Source organism: Pituophis catenifer, unplaced genomic scaffold (assembly GCF_029215685.1).
Source record: "Pituophis catenifer annectens isolate HBS135680 unplaced genomic scaffold, rPitCat1.0.hap2 SCAF_1, whole genome shotgun sequence".
Taxonomy (NCBI): domain Eukaryota; kingdom Metazoa; phylum Chordata; class Lepidosauria; order Squamata; family Colubridae; genus Pituophis; species Pituophis catenifer.
In genome coordinates, this window is record NW_027256881.1 from 196,976,422 (window position 1) to 196,993,451 (window position 17,030).

The 17,030-nt window shown below is 37.7% G+C and overlaps 1 protein-coding gene across 2 annotated transcripts in view; it reads right to left on the reverse strand.

The window, feature by feature from the left end:
* Positions 1-17,030, reverse strand: part of DYNC1I2 (dynein cytoplasmic 1 intermediate chain 2) — a 39,701-nt gene that overhangs the window by 2,491 nt on the left and 20,180 nt on the right. For both annotated transcript variants that reach the window (XM_070936428.1, XM_070936361.1), the window contains 9 exons: positions 10,780-10,869; positions 10,173-10,335; positions 9,975-10,074; positions 9,679-9,804; positions 8,712-8,858; positions 6,974-7,087; positions 6,294-6,427; positions 5,214-5,358; positions 1,690-1,830 (listed from right to left, as the gene is read on the reverse strand). In XM_070936428.1, coding sequence (XP_070792529.1) covers positions 1,690-1,830; positions 5,214-5,358; positions 6,294-6,427; positions 6,974-7,087; positions 8,712-8,858; positions 9,679-9,804; positions 9,975-10,074; positions 10,173-10,335; positions 10,780-10,869 — 1,160 coding nt within the window. The remainder of the gene's footprint in view (positions 1-1,689; positions 1,831-5,213; positions 5,359-6,293; positions 6,428-6,973; positions 7,088-8,711; positions 8,859-9,678; positions 9,805-9,974; positions 10,075-10,172; positions 10,336-10,779; positions 10,870-17,030) is intronic.

Consider the following 17,030-nt stretch of genomic DNA (forward strand, 5'->3'; position numbering starts at 1 on the left):
AAGAACCTGTATTCATGTCAGATAACAAAAAAGCCCTGGTTTTACCCTGTGCTAGAGTTAGGTGAAACAATGTCATGGCATATTCCTATCAGCATAAGGCACACGTACAGTCATTCATTTTGTGTTCATTTAAAACTTATTATTAGTTGTACTAATCAAATTTATATAGCTGTCCAACTCACCAAGGGAAACTCTAGGTGCAACAATAGATAAAAAAATAGCAAAGCAGAGAAGACAAATATATAAAAAATAGTATTAAATATCCTAAAAAAACAAAATACAATCGAAGTGAAGAGAGAATAAAAAATGCCCCCCTCACAATGGAGCCATCTAGCCACGTCTCTGTTTCTGTAGAAGCCCAGAACAGGTTACATAACCAAGTCTTGAGGATCTTACAGAATATCAAAAGAGATCAAAAGCCAATCTAATGGGAGGAGGGAGTGGAGACTGTTCCGTAAGATGGGCACTACAATAGAGAAGACACATCTACTGAACCCACCAAATGTAAATCCCTAGATGATGGTACCCGCAATATGCCTCTCCTGCAAAATCTGATGGGAAGGACTAATGTAAAAGGGGAAAGGTGGTCGCTTAGATCAAGCTCCCCAGCCCCTGGTCTGCGGCGCATCAGAAACCAGGCTGCACAAATGAGCAAAGCCTCATCTGTGCATGCACGGAATGCAGGGAGTGCGTGAAACCATGCCTCCTCCAGTCCATGGAAAAACCTCTCTCCACAAAACTGGTTCCTGATGCTCAAAAGGTTGGGAGCCCCTGTTTTAGATTGCCCAGGCCCATGCCATAAGGGCTTTATAGGTTAAAATCAGCATTTTGAATTGGAGCTTGAAGTAAACCAGTGCAGGTTACAGAGCAGCTGTCTAACATTGGCTATAGGAGTGCACATAATTGCCCACACCCTTGCATGCTAAACTAGTTGAAGCTTCCAGATACTCTCCAAGGGCAGCCCCATGTAAAGCCCATTGTAGTAGTCCAATCTGAAAGTGACTAGGGAAAGAGTGATTGTAAGCAGGGCCTGCTGATTCAGGAATGGGCACAGCTGGTGCACAAGACAAAGCTGCGCAAAGATCTTTCTAGCCATGAGTGCAATCTGTTTACCAAGCAGGAGTTGTGAATCTATAGGGACTCCCAGGTTGCACACAGAGCCTGTCTGAGATAGTGCAACTACATCTAGCACCAAAGGTGGCATAGTCCCACATAGTTGGGGCTGACAATGGGACCTTTTCTTCCTAATTATTACCAAATTGGATTGACCCCAAAGGAACGAGGAAAATCAGCACACCACCATGCCACCCACCCCAGCTGTCTGAGCTGATCCAGAAAGATAACATGGTTGAGGGGATCAAGAGTCTCTGAGAGGTCAAGAATGGCATGGATGGATGCACTACCTCATCCCCTCCACGCAAGAGATCTTCCAAAAGCAGGACCAGTACTGTTTCCGTCCCATACCCAGTCTGTATCCTAACAGAAAAGGATCAAGATAATCCAAATCAACTGATTCCATGAAAAATTAGCCAGTTACAACATTAAAGGTTTAGCTTAAAGACCTCTTTGTGAGGTAATTAGGTGAAGAGCCAAAGAAGAAAAAATAAATGTATGACTTTTTAACATATTTTTCTGAATATATGCTCAATTACCATGCAGTCTTGGGATACCAAATCAATTTTGCTTTACCTCAGTATCATTGTTAAGATTCCACAGATCAAGTCTTCCCATTCCATCTACGCAAGCAAAGAGGGCAGGGTGAGTGGGTGACCACATCACATCATAAACATAATCTGAGTTGTCTTCAAATGAATATAGAGGCTTGTTGTTCTAGGAAAAAAATACATTTAGCATTAATATATCTTGCAATTACCAAAACAAAAATAATTAAGGCACGGTGGCAAGATTTGTGATAGTCAGGATTTACTATTATTAAACTATGTTTTCTGGCTTCAGGACCAAAGGATGGTTCATGGTCAGCAGAGAGGATATGGAATACTGAATCCTTTTTGTGTATTTTGGAGGTAGTGGAGTTAATAACACATCTTTTAGTACTCAAATTAGAAAAAAAAGTATTACAATGCTGAGAACTGACTATCTGTAACACAATTTGTTGGTTGCAGAAATGAGTCTGGGAACAAAATGAACCTCTGGGTGAAGACAGTCTACCACTGAATGCTTGCATTTAATCCTGAGGACATCAAAGCAAAGTTTAGCTATGTTTTGTCTTTTGATTGTTGATTCATTATGTGTCATCAAGTAATTCTTTTAGTGGCAAAGTTTAAGTAAAAGCTTGAAGTATCTCAATTTGAAAAAATACTGAGTCATTTTTGAGATTTATACTAAATTAGATTATATAAATATAGTAATGTAATTTTAATGTGAAAGGCTGAGCGCCAAAGAATTGAGGCCTTTGAATTATGGTGCTGGAGAAGACTCCTGCGAGTCCCTTGGACTGCAAGGTGATCAAACCGATCAGTCCTAGAGGAGATCAACCCTGACTGCTTTTTAGAAGGCCAGATCCTGAAGATGAAACTCAAATATTTTGGCCACCTAATGAGAAGGAAGGACTCACTGGAGAAGAGCCTAATGCTGGGAAAGATTGAGGGCAAAAGAAGAAGGGGACGACAGAGAATGAGGTGGCTGGATGGAGTCACTGAAGCAGTAGGTGTGACCTTAAATGGACTCCAGAGGTTAGTAGAGGACAGGAAGGCCTGGAGGAACATTGTCCATGGGGTCACGATGGGTCGGACACAACTTCGCAACTAACAACAAAAAATGTAATTTTAACAATAACATTATACATTAATAAAGCTGCAAATTTTAATTTCCTCAGAGATAACACAGAACAGATTTTAAGAAGAGGTTGGACAATCATTTGTCGGAAATGGTACAGGGTTTCCAGCTTGAGTGGGGTGTGTGTGTGTGTGGACTAGAAGACCTCCAAGGTTCCTTCCAACTCTGTTATTCTATTATTAGAACTTTCATCATGCAGAATTCTATAATATTCATGAAACAAACAAGATACCACTATTTCATTTTGTGTGTGTGCATGCAGTGTCTGTGTAACGCTATTACACAGACACTACATTATAGTTATACACTATAATGTAAACATAACATACTAATAGCAACTTTAAACTGCTACAATGGTTATAGGGATCTATATTTATGAGCAGGAAAAAAGATGGCGGTCGCATCGTGAAACGTTGCGGTCAGATGGAGGACTTTTCGGGGCCCTAGGGGGTACTACAGGGGAGCTTGACCATCAGCGACCCCTGGTTCAGTCGGATGGGCTCGGGGCTCGGGTTTTGAGACCTTCCTCACCCTGGACGTTCCCGGAGTCGGAAGCAGCAAGGGAGAGTTGTAATCCTGCCGCTCTGATGCTGCCGAGAACTGCCGAGGGCTGAGGCGCTGCTGGAGGGGAGTGGAGAGCGGAGCCGAAAGCTGAGGCATGGTGGCTTATCGGGTGAGTGCCGAGAGCGGAGAGCTGAGAGGGGAAGCGCTGCTGGAGTGGAGAAGGGAGAGAAGGGAGAGCAGAGCAGAGCCGAGAGCGGAGATATGATGGCTTATCATCAGCGGCGGCAGGTTCGGTCAGTGGAGCTTGGGGTGAGGGTTTTTTGAGACCTCCCTCACCCCTGGATGTGCCCAGAGGCGTTGGCAGAGAATGTGGCCGCTCTGCTCTGACGTTTTGACGCTGCCGAGAGTGCGTTATGGTGGTTTGTTGGCAGCGGCTGTTGGTAGCGGCAGCAGCAAAGATGAAGGAGGAAGTATGGCTGTGGGGCAGCGAGGTCAACCCCGAGGCCCCTCATATGTGGGGTGCCACAAGGGTCGGTCCTCTCGCCCCTCCTGTTCAACATTTATGTGAAGCCGCTGGGCGAAATCATCCGTGATTTTGGGGTGAAGTACCACCAGTACTCTGATGACACTCAGCTGTACATCTCCACCCCAGACCACCCCAACGATGCCCTTCAAGTGATGTCCCGGTGCCTGGAGGCCGTGCAGATCTGGATGGGGAGGAATAGGCTCAGGCTCAACCCATCCAAGACTGAGTGGCTGTGGTTTCCGACGTCATGATATAGTCAGTTGGTGCCATCACTGACTATTGGGGGTGAATCACTGGCCCCCACGGAGAGGGTGCGCAACTTGGGCGTCCTCCTGGATTCACTGTGTCTTTAGAAGAGCACTTGATGGCCGTGACCGGGAGGATTTTTCATCAGGTTCGCCTGATTCGCCAGTTGCGTCCCTTTCTGGATCGGGACTCCTTACGCACGGTCACTCATGTCCTCGTCGCCTGGACTATTGTAATGCTCTTTACATGGGGCTCCCCTTGAGAAGCACCCGGAGGCTCCAACTGGTGCAGAGTGCGGCCGCGCAGATGGTAATGGGAGCGACATGGCGCTCCCATGTAACAACCCTCCTGCACGAACTGCACTGGCTCCCGGTGGTCTTCCGGGTGCGCTTCAAGGTTTTGGTTTCCATCTTTAAAGCGCTCCATGGCTCAGGACCTGGGTACTTACAGGACCGCCTACTACCACCAATAGCCTCCCACTGGCCGGTACGCTCTCATAGAGAGGGGCTCCTCCAGGTGCCGTTGGCCAAACAGTGTCGACTGGCGGCCCCCAGGGGGAGAGCCTTCTCTGTGGGGGCACCTACTACCTGGAATGAGCTCCCCCGAGATACGGAGGATCCCAGATCTGCGCACCTTCTGCCACACTCTAAAGACCTTTTTATTTCATCAGGCGGGCCTGGTCTAACTTTCTCCCTCTTTTTAAACAATTTTAATATTTTAACATTTTTAATATTTTTAATACTTAAAGTCTAAATTGGTTTTAAATTGATTGGGGTTTTAATCTGTCTGGGCCAAACTATTTAATTCGATTTTATTTCTGCTTTTTAAATTTTGTATGTATGTATTTTATTGTTGGCTGTTCACCGCCCTGAGTCCTTCGGGAGTAGGGCAGTATACAAATCAAATAAAAGTAAAAGTAAAGAATTACTTCAGCCAATATAAGAAGGCTGAGTAATGGATAGATCTGATCTGTACACATTTTACTCTTCTATTACAATCATATGCTGTATTATGGAACTGATGATTTAAAACATGGATGCTTCAATGAAGCTTCTTGACAGAAAACTTAGTTCTACACAGGCAATTTCCATAAAATGGGTTTTTATACAGGTCAAGATTGTGTATATTTATCTACTGATACCTTAGTTGTCCAAAGCTTTACAGTCCAGTCAAAAGAAGAAGTTACAAATAGATGTGAAAAGTCTACAGGTCCAACTGCTGCATGGCAATGGATACCTGTAATGGGCCCTTGGTGGCCTTCAAACATCTCACTGATTCCAGCTTTGCTGTTTAAAATGCATACAAAGGAGAAAAAAATTTACTCTAAAAAGAAAAACATACTGTTGCAAAACTCTAGATACAAAGTATTATTTAACAGTTCACAAAGTACATCACAAATTATTTCTACAATATTGCATATGCCATGGAACTGAATTAAGCTCAGTAGCACTATAAATAAAAAACTGTATTAATTAAATAGCTAGACATATGCTTTGAAAGATAATGTTTACAAAATACTATCCTAGATACATATCCTAGATACATATCCTAGATAGCTGTATTATTTTTTCAAATTCCAACTAAATATTCGGGCCACAAAAATTAAGACATTATTGTCTTCCAAGAAACATCAAGCTTCCCAAGAGATGCATTTCCTCCTTGGGTAATTTTCAGTCTGAAATCAGGGATGATAAACCCTCAACCGTTTCAGAGCAAACTACCAATTTTGGTTAGTTCTAACCCAAAGCACTGTACAGCATGGGCTGATGTGCATTTGAGAAGAGACCGGCGTCTCAATTTCATTTAAGAAAGCAATAGATAAGCTACAGCTATACAATTTCAAAGCAGATTGAACAGCAGGAGACAAGCTGCCCTATTTATGACTGGTGCGTGATAGTACTGTATAATTATCAACAAAAGCAAGAATTTAGGATATTCTGCCACAATTCCCCTCCAAATTTGATTAATCAGCGTATTACACATCAACGCTCAAAAGCTATTCTCATCTAGAAAAAAAAAATGAGATGCTGAAGTTAATTGAAAGTTTTAATTATTAAATAGATACTCTTTTAAAATTCTTACAATTTCTTTTAGAGAAGTGCAATATATAATCATCCTATGACAATTAAAGACCAGCAATCCCAAAATTAATGTTTCTTAAAGTATGACCCAAGATGCAACACCTTGTGCCTGAAAAAATGAAATCCCAGGGTCTAATCACCTGCCATGGCGACATGCTGTGTAGACAGAGCCCTCTTCACTTCCAACGACAAAGTTGTTGACATCTCCAACAGGGAAAGACATAGAAGTGACAGCAACAGCTTTGGATTGCTTATGAACTAACTCCATGCTATCCTGGAGAGAATGATATCATATTTCTGTTTTCTGTTTTCCAAAACAACTTTTCTGCTAAGATCAGGGAGTATTTCTGATACTAGCCTTCTACAAAACATTTTTATTCTATATACTTGCTTTATTCATATTATCCAGCTGAAAGTATTTAACACAACAAAACAACATAGAGTACATGATGACAATGTAGGATTTTTTTCTCAACCTATGGAATATATATTTTATTAATATCTACAGTAAGACAAATGTACTACATATTTCTCACTATTTTTCAGATGGTCTGTGACATAATTTAGACTGAAAGTTTATCACTTAAAATCATTTAATGAGTTTCTATATTTAAATAAGCATGTGAACTGAAATATCCTCAGTACAAATTCTATACTACGTTAAACTGCATGCCAGCGCTCAGAATTCAAAAAAGAATCTTTACATATATGGGACTGGGATATCAGACATTTCATACTGCAGTAGCATATATTTTATCTGCAGAACTTTCCTGAAACAGATATAACAATAAATGTTTGACATATTTAATAGGAAATATACCTGCGGCTGTGATAGCATATCCAGGCTCCATGAGCAAATCTTCCCATCAGTAGAAATGCTGATAAGGTTATGGGCATTCTGTGTCCCCACAACATTTACACAATATACAGGATGCTAAAGTAAAATCATATAGCACAGTTTAACAAAGCTTCTATGGAAATTTAAGACATCTTCAAATAAATGCAAATCTAAATTTTAAATGATCAGGCAAGAAGGACAAGAAAGATATCCAGGGACTTAACAACCCATTGTTTTTTACAGCTAATCATCAGACCTTCCCCAGAAACTAAGATCTAGATTTGGTTGCTTAGCAATCCTGCAAGATTAGACATTTCACTAAAAGTACAAAAACCAGTGCTGGTACAGGAAGGATTAAAGGTTCATTCTTGAAATACAGGTAGTCCTCACTTACTGATCCTAATTGGGACCAGCAACTCTGACACAAAATGGGAAATTATGTGACTGTGACTGCTCTTTCAAGCTGGGAAAAGACAAGACTATTCAGTTCCACATCTTTGGCTTTTGTTTGCCTGTTAACCACTCCCCTGCCCTTCAGAATGCTTGAATGCCTGTTTACTGTCTTGTACACATTGAAAGCAATGTGACTGCATGGCAGCCCAGGGCTGGGAGCCGTGGGAGCACTATGCAAATAATTTACAGTACTCTCTTGAAATCTCTTCCTCTCCAATCTCTCTGCTCTATGAGGTGGGGTGGGGGAAACAATTGATTTCTTTAGGCAATCAAGATATCTTTGCCTGATCCTTTCCCAGTGCCAGCAAAATTGCATTGCTTTTGATATTTAGAAGGGCAAATAGTTATTCTCTTGTAATCCTTTCCACTCCAATCTCTCTTCTCTGGGGGCGGGGTGTGTGCATGGAGGTGTGTGCAGGAAAAAATCCAAAGGTGAGGTGCGTGACAAAGCCTACTTATAGTAATGGCAATGATGTGATTGAGAGATGCTGCAAAGGGTTGCAAATGATCACAAATTAGCTTTAAAGTTATTTTTCAGCACCCTTGTAATTTTGCACAACTGTTGAATGAGTGGTCAGTAAGCGAATACTTCCTATATGCCAACATTAGGAGGCGAAGTTATGACAAAAGAAAGACTGAACATTAATAAAAATGGAACAAAAGAAAAATAGAAGGAAATAGAACGAACAGCTATAGTGATGTAAAAGCATGGTCTACCTATCAACATTCCTAAGCACAGAGCAAAGGAATGACCAGACAGTCTAGATTTTGAAAATATGAATAGCTAATACTTTCATTTCAGGCCTACATGTTTTCCCAGCAGGGAAAATGTGCTTCTCAAGGGAAAGTGAGAGCTAAGGAACAAGAAAGATATGATCTCCTGTTCATAATGAAAAATTCAGAGACCTTGGAACCTGGAGAGAGACAAATATAGATGACAGGAAATACCATAGAACCAAGTAATGTGAAATGGTGAATTGATCCTTTCAGCAAAAAGTTTAATTCAAATAGGATTATAGTATCTTTTATATAAGACACTCATTTCTTGAATGTTATAATACTTTTTTCTTCACATATTCTGAATTTTATCCCATCATGCTCTAAGCCAACACTATCCTAGATTACTGAATAAATCAGTAATTTTTTCTTATGTCTTGCCTTAGTTTCTTTTGTCACTACTTCACACTTTTTCTGTGCACTTTGCACAACATTGTTTATCCTGAAATGAGATTGGGTGATGAAGATATATGGATCTTCCATTCCCTACCGTGTGAGCAGCAGCTGAAAGGGGAGTTCTCTGAACTGGTGTTCGCTTATTGCTACGGTTATCCCAGAGCACAATTTGTCCAGAGTATGTGCCACCAACCACCAAATTTGGATGAAATTTTGCAAATGTAGCAGACATAACAGCTGACTGTAAAGTAAAAAAAGAATGTAAATGTTATTTCTGAATATGACTGTTTACTAGAAATATTTCCTAAATGACTTCAGGAATGACTATATCAGAAAAAGGACACATTAATGGATCATCTTTTAACCTATGAAATGTTATACCATATTAAATATATAATACAGAGAAATGAAACTTCATTATTATGCTTAAGGCTACTTTCTTAAGCACGGGGGTCAGGAAGATAGTTGAGCCCAGATGAGTTTGTTCTGGTTTTCTCAGCTGTCATATTATTTTATCTATGTCTTACATTTATTATTTCACTAGTTGTTTCATTAGCTGCTCAGACTTGCATTTGGGAGATGGGTAGTCATATAAATTGACTTGAAGTAACCTATACTGAGGCCAACTTGTATCTACATTAGATCATTTTAAGTTGAAATAATTTATTATTAATTTATTTCAACTTTATTAATTTTATTTCCCTTAAATTTTAGGCTATGTATATTTGTTTTCAATATACAAATTGGGTTGAGATGTGATTATGTATTTTAAATGATAAATGCTGTAATGGTATCTTATTTAATGATTCTGTACTTAATGCACAGAACGTCATGTCATCTTTTACACAGTATGAGGTTGTGTAAGTTTAAATAATGTGTAAGTTTAGCACATTATGCTAAAAAGAAGATAGATCCTTCAGATATCAACATGTGTTTAGAATGGGTTACATTTGAAGTTCATGTCTCCTCAATTAAATCATTATGCTGATAATTAAAAGGCAAGTCTTCTCCACTTTCACTAATACAAAATCTTTAACCTGCAAGATAAGAACTTGCATTACCTGGCAGTGAAAGACATATTCTGGAGTTGTTTTCTTATATTTCATATTCCAGACAAGGGCCACTCCATCAGGCTCATGAGGAGCATCTTCATTGTTGTTGTAAGATGCTACTAACAACTCTGGGTACTGGATAAAAAAAATAAAAGATTCTCTGTTACTTGCTTTAAATAAGACACATTCAAATAAATCCAAATTAAGTTACTAAACACCACTTTATTTCTTGGAAATCTATTTTGACAAGAGAGTAAGGAAAATAATATCTACTAGGGAAGATTTATTAGATTAAGTAAAGTTACCTGAGATGACCAGTCCAAGCAACTAACAACACGATGCTTTGACCAACGTTCATCAAAAAACTGTCTGTTTAAGGACAGTTTAGCTCCTGCCTGAATTTCTCTGGGAAAAAATAAAACAATAGAAGAGGGCGGACTTAGGATCATTTCCAGTAAAATTAAAACAAATGGAGTAACGTATTTTAGAAATTTCCATATTACCCTTCTTTATCTTCTAAGTCCCGGCCACTGTAGTCAAAGAAAATATTAATTTGCTCAGAAAGAGCTCTTTCTACAATTCTTGTAGAATGATCAAAGAAGCTCAAAAACTCTTCGGAATGCAAAATTTGTTGCTTTTCTTCTTCTGTTAGTTCATGTGGGGCAACTGTGGAGAGAGATTTGGAATGTGACTTATAACCAAGAGACTAAAATGAATATATTTTAATGATTAGAATATTAGTGTGTGTGGGGTTAAGATTTTCTACAGTGATGAACAGCTGCAATTTTATTCAATGCTTTTTAACCTTTAATCTTTAATAAATACAAATTTTATACAGTAAAAAGAAACATACACAACAAAATGAAAACAGAAATTTGAGTCAGATATGCTTCCTCCTTCATATTATTAAAAATGAGGAACATAGCACTCTTTAAGAGAATACTGAAGTAGGGAGAACTTCCTGTTGGCAGTATTAGTTTTTATTTATGATAGTTAATTGTTTCTTGTTTTAGTATTTAAGGTTAGTTCTAGCTTTATATACTGAAAATCACCCAGAGGTATTAGAATAAATGGCATATGAATGGATGTAAAGAAATAAAATGTTTATACCTTCCTCCTCTTCCTCCTTTTTCAAAATGCTTTCTTCCTCAGGTTCAACTGGTGGTTTTTGTATAACTACATCATCTTCATCTTCCTCATCTGTAAAGAGGAAAGTTGTCAATAATTGCTTGGCCAATTGTAATCTGGGATTACATTTATTAAATAACGAAAAAAAATAATCAGTCAAATATACTGTCACTGTCAGTAAACTTTAGCGATTTTTCTAACACAGCATCAGAACTAAACATACAGTACAGGGTAGCTTTTCAGAGATTTTCACTTTAAATTCTTAACTTCTATCCAGCTTTGTCACTGCAGACGAATCCATGTGATTTTACACTACATGTTGACATATAGAATAATGAAAATCAAGCATTTTAACATAGCTCTCAGAACCATAGCTTTATTTAGATATAGATTCAATAACAAAAACTTTTTCATAAAGGAAAGATGTTACTTTAGTTTTGATGATGCTAGCTGGAAAGGCAATTTTTGCTAAGACAATAGCAAGAGAGATTATCTTTTTTCCCTATCATTTTAACTGCAAGTCACATTATCATTATGATGTTTACCAATGAGCATTTTAAAAGTAGAATGCTGTTTCCTTAATTGCAACAAATAATAAGTGTTGACGCTTTGAAATACTGAGAATATATGTAGCATTTTTTGCATTGTTACATTTTGTAAATAGTACAAGCCCCTAGAAAATTTAAAAAGAGCAATGTGGTGTTGTAGAATATGTTTCCTGCCTCTTTTTGTTCTGCTTCTCAAAGTATCTTTCTTAAAATACTTATTTCATTCGTTAACCAGCTATGTCATCTGTCTAGAAGAGAATGGACGCAGAAGCCTGCATCCTGCCTTCTTGCAAGTAATGAGGCAAGATTCAACAGGGCTTTATTTGTTACAGCCATTCCCCTGACCCATGTTCAAAGTCATGGGGGGGGGGGAGAGGGAAGAGTGGTCAAGAGGTACAAACCAGCTGCCAAGCTATGGTCCCAGCAGCCAGACCAGCTGACTAGACAGCAGCAACCAGATGGTATTGCTGGGATTGTCTATCCCCGCTCTGAGGTGGCAATGGGATGGCACAGCATTTTTCTGCTTGACTGCTTCCAATTATGTTTTTTCTCCAATGGCAAGTCTGTGCAATTACCAACTCTCCAGGAGGTCCAGAGACAAGCCTTTACCCTGCAAACAAAAATACAGCTTGTAGGCTCTACCAGCTGCCAAGCCACACACATAGTGATAGGCTGAAGCAAAATCTGGAAAAAAAATCTTTCTAACTCTAGTTTAGTCAATAAAAATATAAATCTATACCTGAAGGAACAAATGTCTTAAATAACACTATATAATGTATACAATAATACAAACTCCAACTTAATCAAAATGATAATGACGTATGCCAATCCCACATTATATGAAATCGAGCAATTTTTACGTTCTGACAAGTTTACAGAACTAGGATAAATGGCATGAACAATTTCAATATATGCTCATACTTCTGAACCAAATGGTGAAGGTTAAAATCTTTCCTTTCAAGGGCCTCAATCAGCCACAAAGGAAAACAGTAATCACTGTCTTTTCAACCAGCCCAACCACATTTGTCAGCCCTTTCTCCGTCAATGCAGCCAGAGCAATCAACCTGCCAAACATTCAGAATGGAAAAACAATCTGAAAATACAGGGTATAATGCACCTGCCAGTGAAAATGGCCATTTCAAGAAAAGCTAGTGATCTCAGTGACCCTGCTGAGGAGGCGGTGGTGCAAAGGGGAAAGAACGCGTAAAAGAATTCTTAGTGATCTCCACTCTCTTGCACATTGACATTTCCTTACAAAGCCTGCCAATTACAGCTTTTGTGCTACTTAAAAAAAATGAAAGCTTTTTTGGACAAAATAATCACACAGAGAAAAGGAAAGACACTGCTCCTTTTTAGATGAATTTGTACATACAATGGACTATTAATCAGAAAACTGGATAACAGAACAATTCTATGCCATGTGCCCCAAACAAGAGACTAGATTTCCACCCAAGCATTGGGGAAGAGAAAATTGATAAATGCATAATTTTCGCTTAATAATGAGAGATTGTGAATAGCAAATTACAAAGCAATGACTAGATTAAATAATTTGGTTGAATTAAGTGTGGACTTCTCTTTTTGTATGTAGACACGCTACAGCAAACAATGCCACTGTGACTTCAGAACAGGAATGCCCCTTGACCTTTATAAGTTGTTCAAAGCTCAAATTCCATACATTTAGAAGTTAAATCTCAGCTTCCTTGCTCTGCCATTCCATTTTAATTCTAAGTACCATTTTCTGTGATAGAAGTCAAATCCTTGTCAAAAGCAGATGGGCAGCTCTCTACTACTGCCCAAGCGATCTGGTTATTTACATATATTAGAAATGAAATCTGATAATCAATTGCCCCTCCCTTTTCACATTTTTAGTGTAGATGACAGATGTATAAACAAATTCCTCCTCGTCCTTATTCTTTATTTACTGTCAATGCTTAGGAATAACTATTACTGAATCTCAGCCCTAGAAATGGTATTACCGCAATTACATAAATACACTTGCAAGCACTGGAGCAATTTTTCATCTCAGTTTAATACTTATTTTTAAGATATATGCAAACGCCACTAAATAAATAACAAACTTTAATCCTGTTAATCTTACATTTTATCACTTAATAGCATACTAGCAAAGGATTTAAGAGAATTAGTGGATATCCAATAGTTTATTCCTTAGTAGTTTAAATTTAAGCTGATATGCAAACAAATCAGCAGAATTATAAATTCACTTCAATATACAGCCACACATGGTATTTATTTTAGAACAATCTACTATTCTGGCAAGAAGTCATAGCTTTTTCTAAATCATCCTTCTGCAGGTCAACAAATTTGAGCTAACTATGTGACCAGAAAATTCTCTAGCTGTCAAAAGTCCTATTCCTGCTTTTTACCCAATAGTACACAGATCCTTTGAAGTACTTCAAGCAGTGCCTGATGCTTTTAAACATCACTGTGATCCAAGAGATGAGGTTTCTGTCTATTACGCACTAGCCTAAATGATGCAGTTGTGCTGGCATAATGGCAAGCACATCTGAAATTCCTGCTGCTTCTGCCTTCTTTGTTCCTTGTATTCAACCCATTGCCAACTTAAGCTGCTTAATCCTGTATAACACTGTGAAAATATAGACCTACATAATTTTTCCCTCAATATATACTGGTCTATAAAATATACTTCTCCAGCTTTGTCACCTTAGTATCCAAATGATACCTGCTCTCTTAAATAAACATACCCTTTCTTTATGGTTCATACTGTAATATTCATTCGTAATGTAGATATCTCATTCCTTCCAACATCCTGTTTTGTGAAGCCTTTTAATTCTACTTTAATTTCTCGCCTTGCTGAAAGAAAGCCTATTCATATATCAATGAACACAAAATCTTTCCCTTATTGATCTCACTTCATCTTCCTTTTTTTTTTAAAGTTCTTCAAATGCAGGTATAAGTATCTGTTTTTGTTTGCTTCTCAATAAAGCTCCATATACACCAATGGTTCTACTAAAAACAGACCACAGAATAAAGATGCAAAATTATCCAAACTTTATAATTAAATTGTCATACAGGTTTATTGTTTTCTTGCCAATATATATGTCCCACAGAATGTACTATTTAAAATGGCAATTTTAATGACTAATATTTTATGTGCAAGATCTTACAAATACAGTATTATGTATGAATTAAAATCAGGATACTGAACAGCAGCGAAAGTTAAACAGTATTGCTTACAATCTAATATATATGCACCAGCTGTACCATTCTGGATTAGGCCCTGAAAATATTTTGAGAAAATGTCCAGCTCTTTTATTTCATTGCTGTAATCTCTTTTATTATTCAGCATTCAAGATTTACCCCAATGATGCAGAAATGCTTTATTTATTTCACATTAAAAGCTACACTGCCACGCAAGAACATAACAATGAGGAGTGAAACTACATGTCAAATCATTTTACTGATGAATATTTATTACAATATACTAAGTGGTTACTATGTTTTTTCTTGACAGAGGATCTAAGGTTACAAGGCAAGCATTAAAAATCTGTAAAAGTAGCAGTTACTTTTAAAATGCCAAATCTCTTCTCAATGAATGGTAAATGAACCAGTGAATTTTTACTTAGTGTTAACATCAAAATTGTGCTGTAGTTTGTTGAGATGAGAAGAAAAGCAGGCTGTAAATTAGACAGCGCCTTGCAATGACTTCAAGAGAATGAAGTTCCAGTTGTCTGCGTGGTCTGTTGTTGCAGTGTAGGTTAATCAAAGTTAAATCATCCGTGAAATGGGTGTCTTTTGTTAAGCCAAAGTGTCTTCAGATCACATTTACTATCTGTTTTATTTTGTTTTTGGCAGATACTTCTTAAAAATAGTAGAAGGAAGTATCCTAGTCAAATCTTTTTATATTACATATAGATCTAGAATTTTTCAAATGATTAAAGTTTGACAATATTAAAGCACTAAGTTGAGATAATATGGTTAGATTCACTTCTCTGTTAGAGGCCTCATTTGCATCCCTGCTTACCTTTCTTTTCTCATTCTATTAAAAATCCTATGCATCAAAGTCCTGACAGTGACACCTATCAGTAACACTGCAAGATAACGACAAGCTTTCATTCAATGGAAGCTAACTGATTGTTACTTGTATTGGGGAATAACAGACAGGCAATCTGAAGTCACTTTGAAGATACACATCAACAATCAAGTCTCTAACTTATGTGTTAACTTGACTACTTTTCGTTTGTATACTTTTTTCTTACAGGAAAGAAGCATAGAAACACGTGAGACTAATATTTTATTGAATCTTAAGCTTGATCAATACCACAACAAAACAGTACACAGGCAATTAAGAAAAATGACTATGTATGGTGACTTTTATTTTCCTCATGTTCTGGGACTATTTATTCATATCAGGGGTCTACTGTGTCTTACATACGCAATACAGTACAAGACTGGAAATTACAATTATTAACACAGAGTATTCTGTCCAGATATATTATTTTGTTATGGGAACATTGTAAGAATTAAGTATAGGTAATAATTTAGTACTTTCATACTGAGCAATACATCCAGAAATGGAAGCTCAAGTATATATAATATAGAGCTATAATATAGAGCAATTATGGAGTTATTGTTTTCCAATTGTTAAAACCGGAAAATATTAAGAATGAAAAGATCATAATGAACCAAGTCTTTACAACTTCCTAATCATTTTCAGATTCTAAAAAAAGAGACATCTTTGCTTTTATAGACAATTTTTCAAGCAGACCATGCAACGGGCATGCATCATATGCCTTTTGAGCATCAAGTCTGCTTCCTACAGCTTCTGCTGAAAGTTCATAAACTATTCTGGGAAAATTTGAAGATTCAAAACAGAACCTTCCCTTCCTCCTTCCCAAGAAAAGTAATTTTCCTTCCTTCCTTTATGATTGGATCTTCTGTTACTTCTTTATTTTAAATTAATTTTTTGCTTTTTATAGAATGCAAGATACTTTAAATTACTCTTTTCCACTTTAATTCTTAAACTGAGTTTGACTCAAAGTCCCTGTAACCCACAGTTAGGAAGAAGTTTACACTGCCTTCTAGATTTTTTTCCCCCAGTTCTTAATCTAACAGGAATACATAAATAACGCATAAATGAATAAATAGGATATATAGCACAAAAACTATATTCTGCAGAACACCTTTTAGTATAAGTCTTTAATATAAAGTTAAGTCATATTTGAGGGCAAGTTTGGTATAGTGGTTAAGGCATCAGGCTAGAAATCAGGACACCATGTACTCTAGTCCCACCTGGGACATGAAGCCAGCTGGGTGACCCTGGGCCAGTCGCTTTCTCTCAGCCCTAGGAAGGAGGCAATTTCAAACCATTTCTGAAAAACCTTGCAGGGTTCAGGGACTTGTCCAGGCAGTCTCCAAGAACTGAGCACAATTGAACAGAAGAAAAATAAAAGTGTTTTTTATCTTAAAGTAGGATTTGTAATCCATCTTGACAGTCTAACCAGACTACTTGATAATTAAAAGACCAACAAGCAATCATTCTAAATATTTATACACATCTATGTCCAATTTCTTCTCTTACTCCATGCTGACCTAACCCTAAATGGGTTTCTCCCCATGGGATTTTGCCACGTATTTTACCACAAAATGTAAATATCGGTATGCATCGGTATAGTTAGGAGAGTGCTGACTATTTGAGCCTCCCCA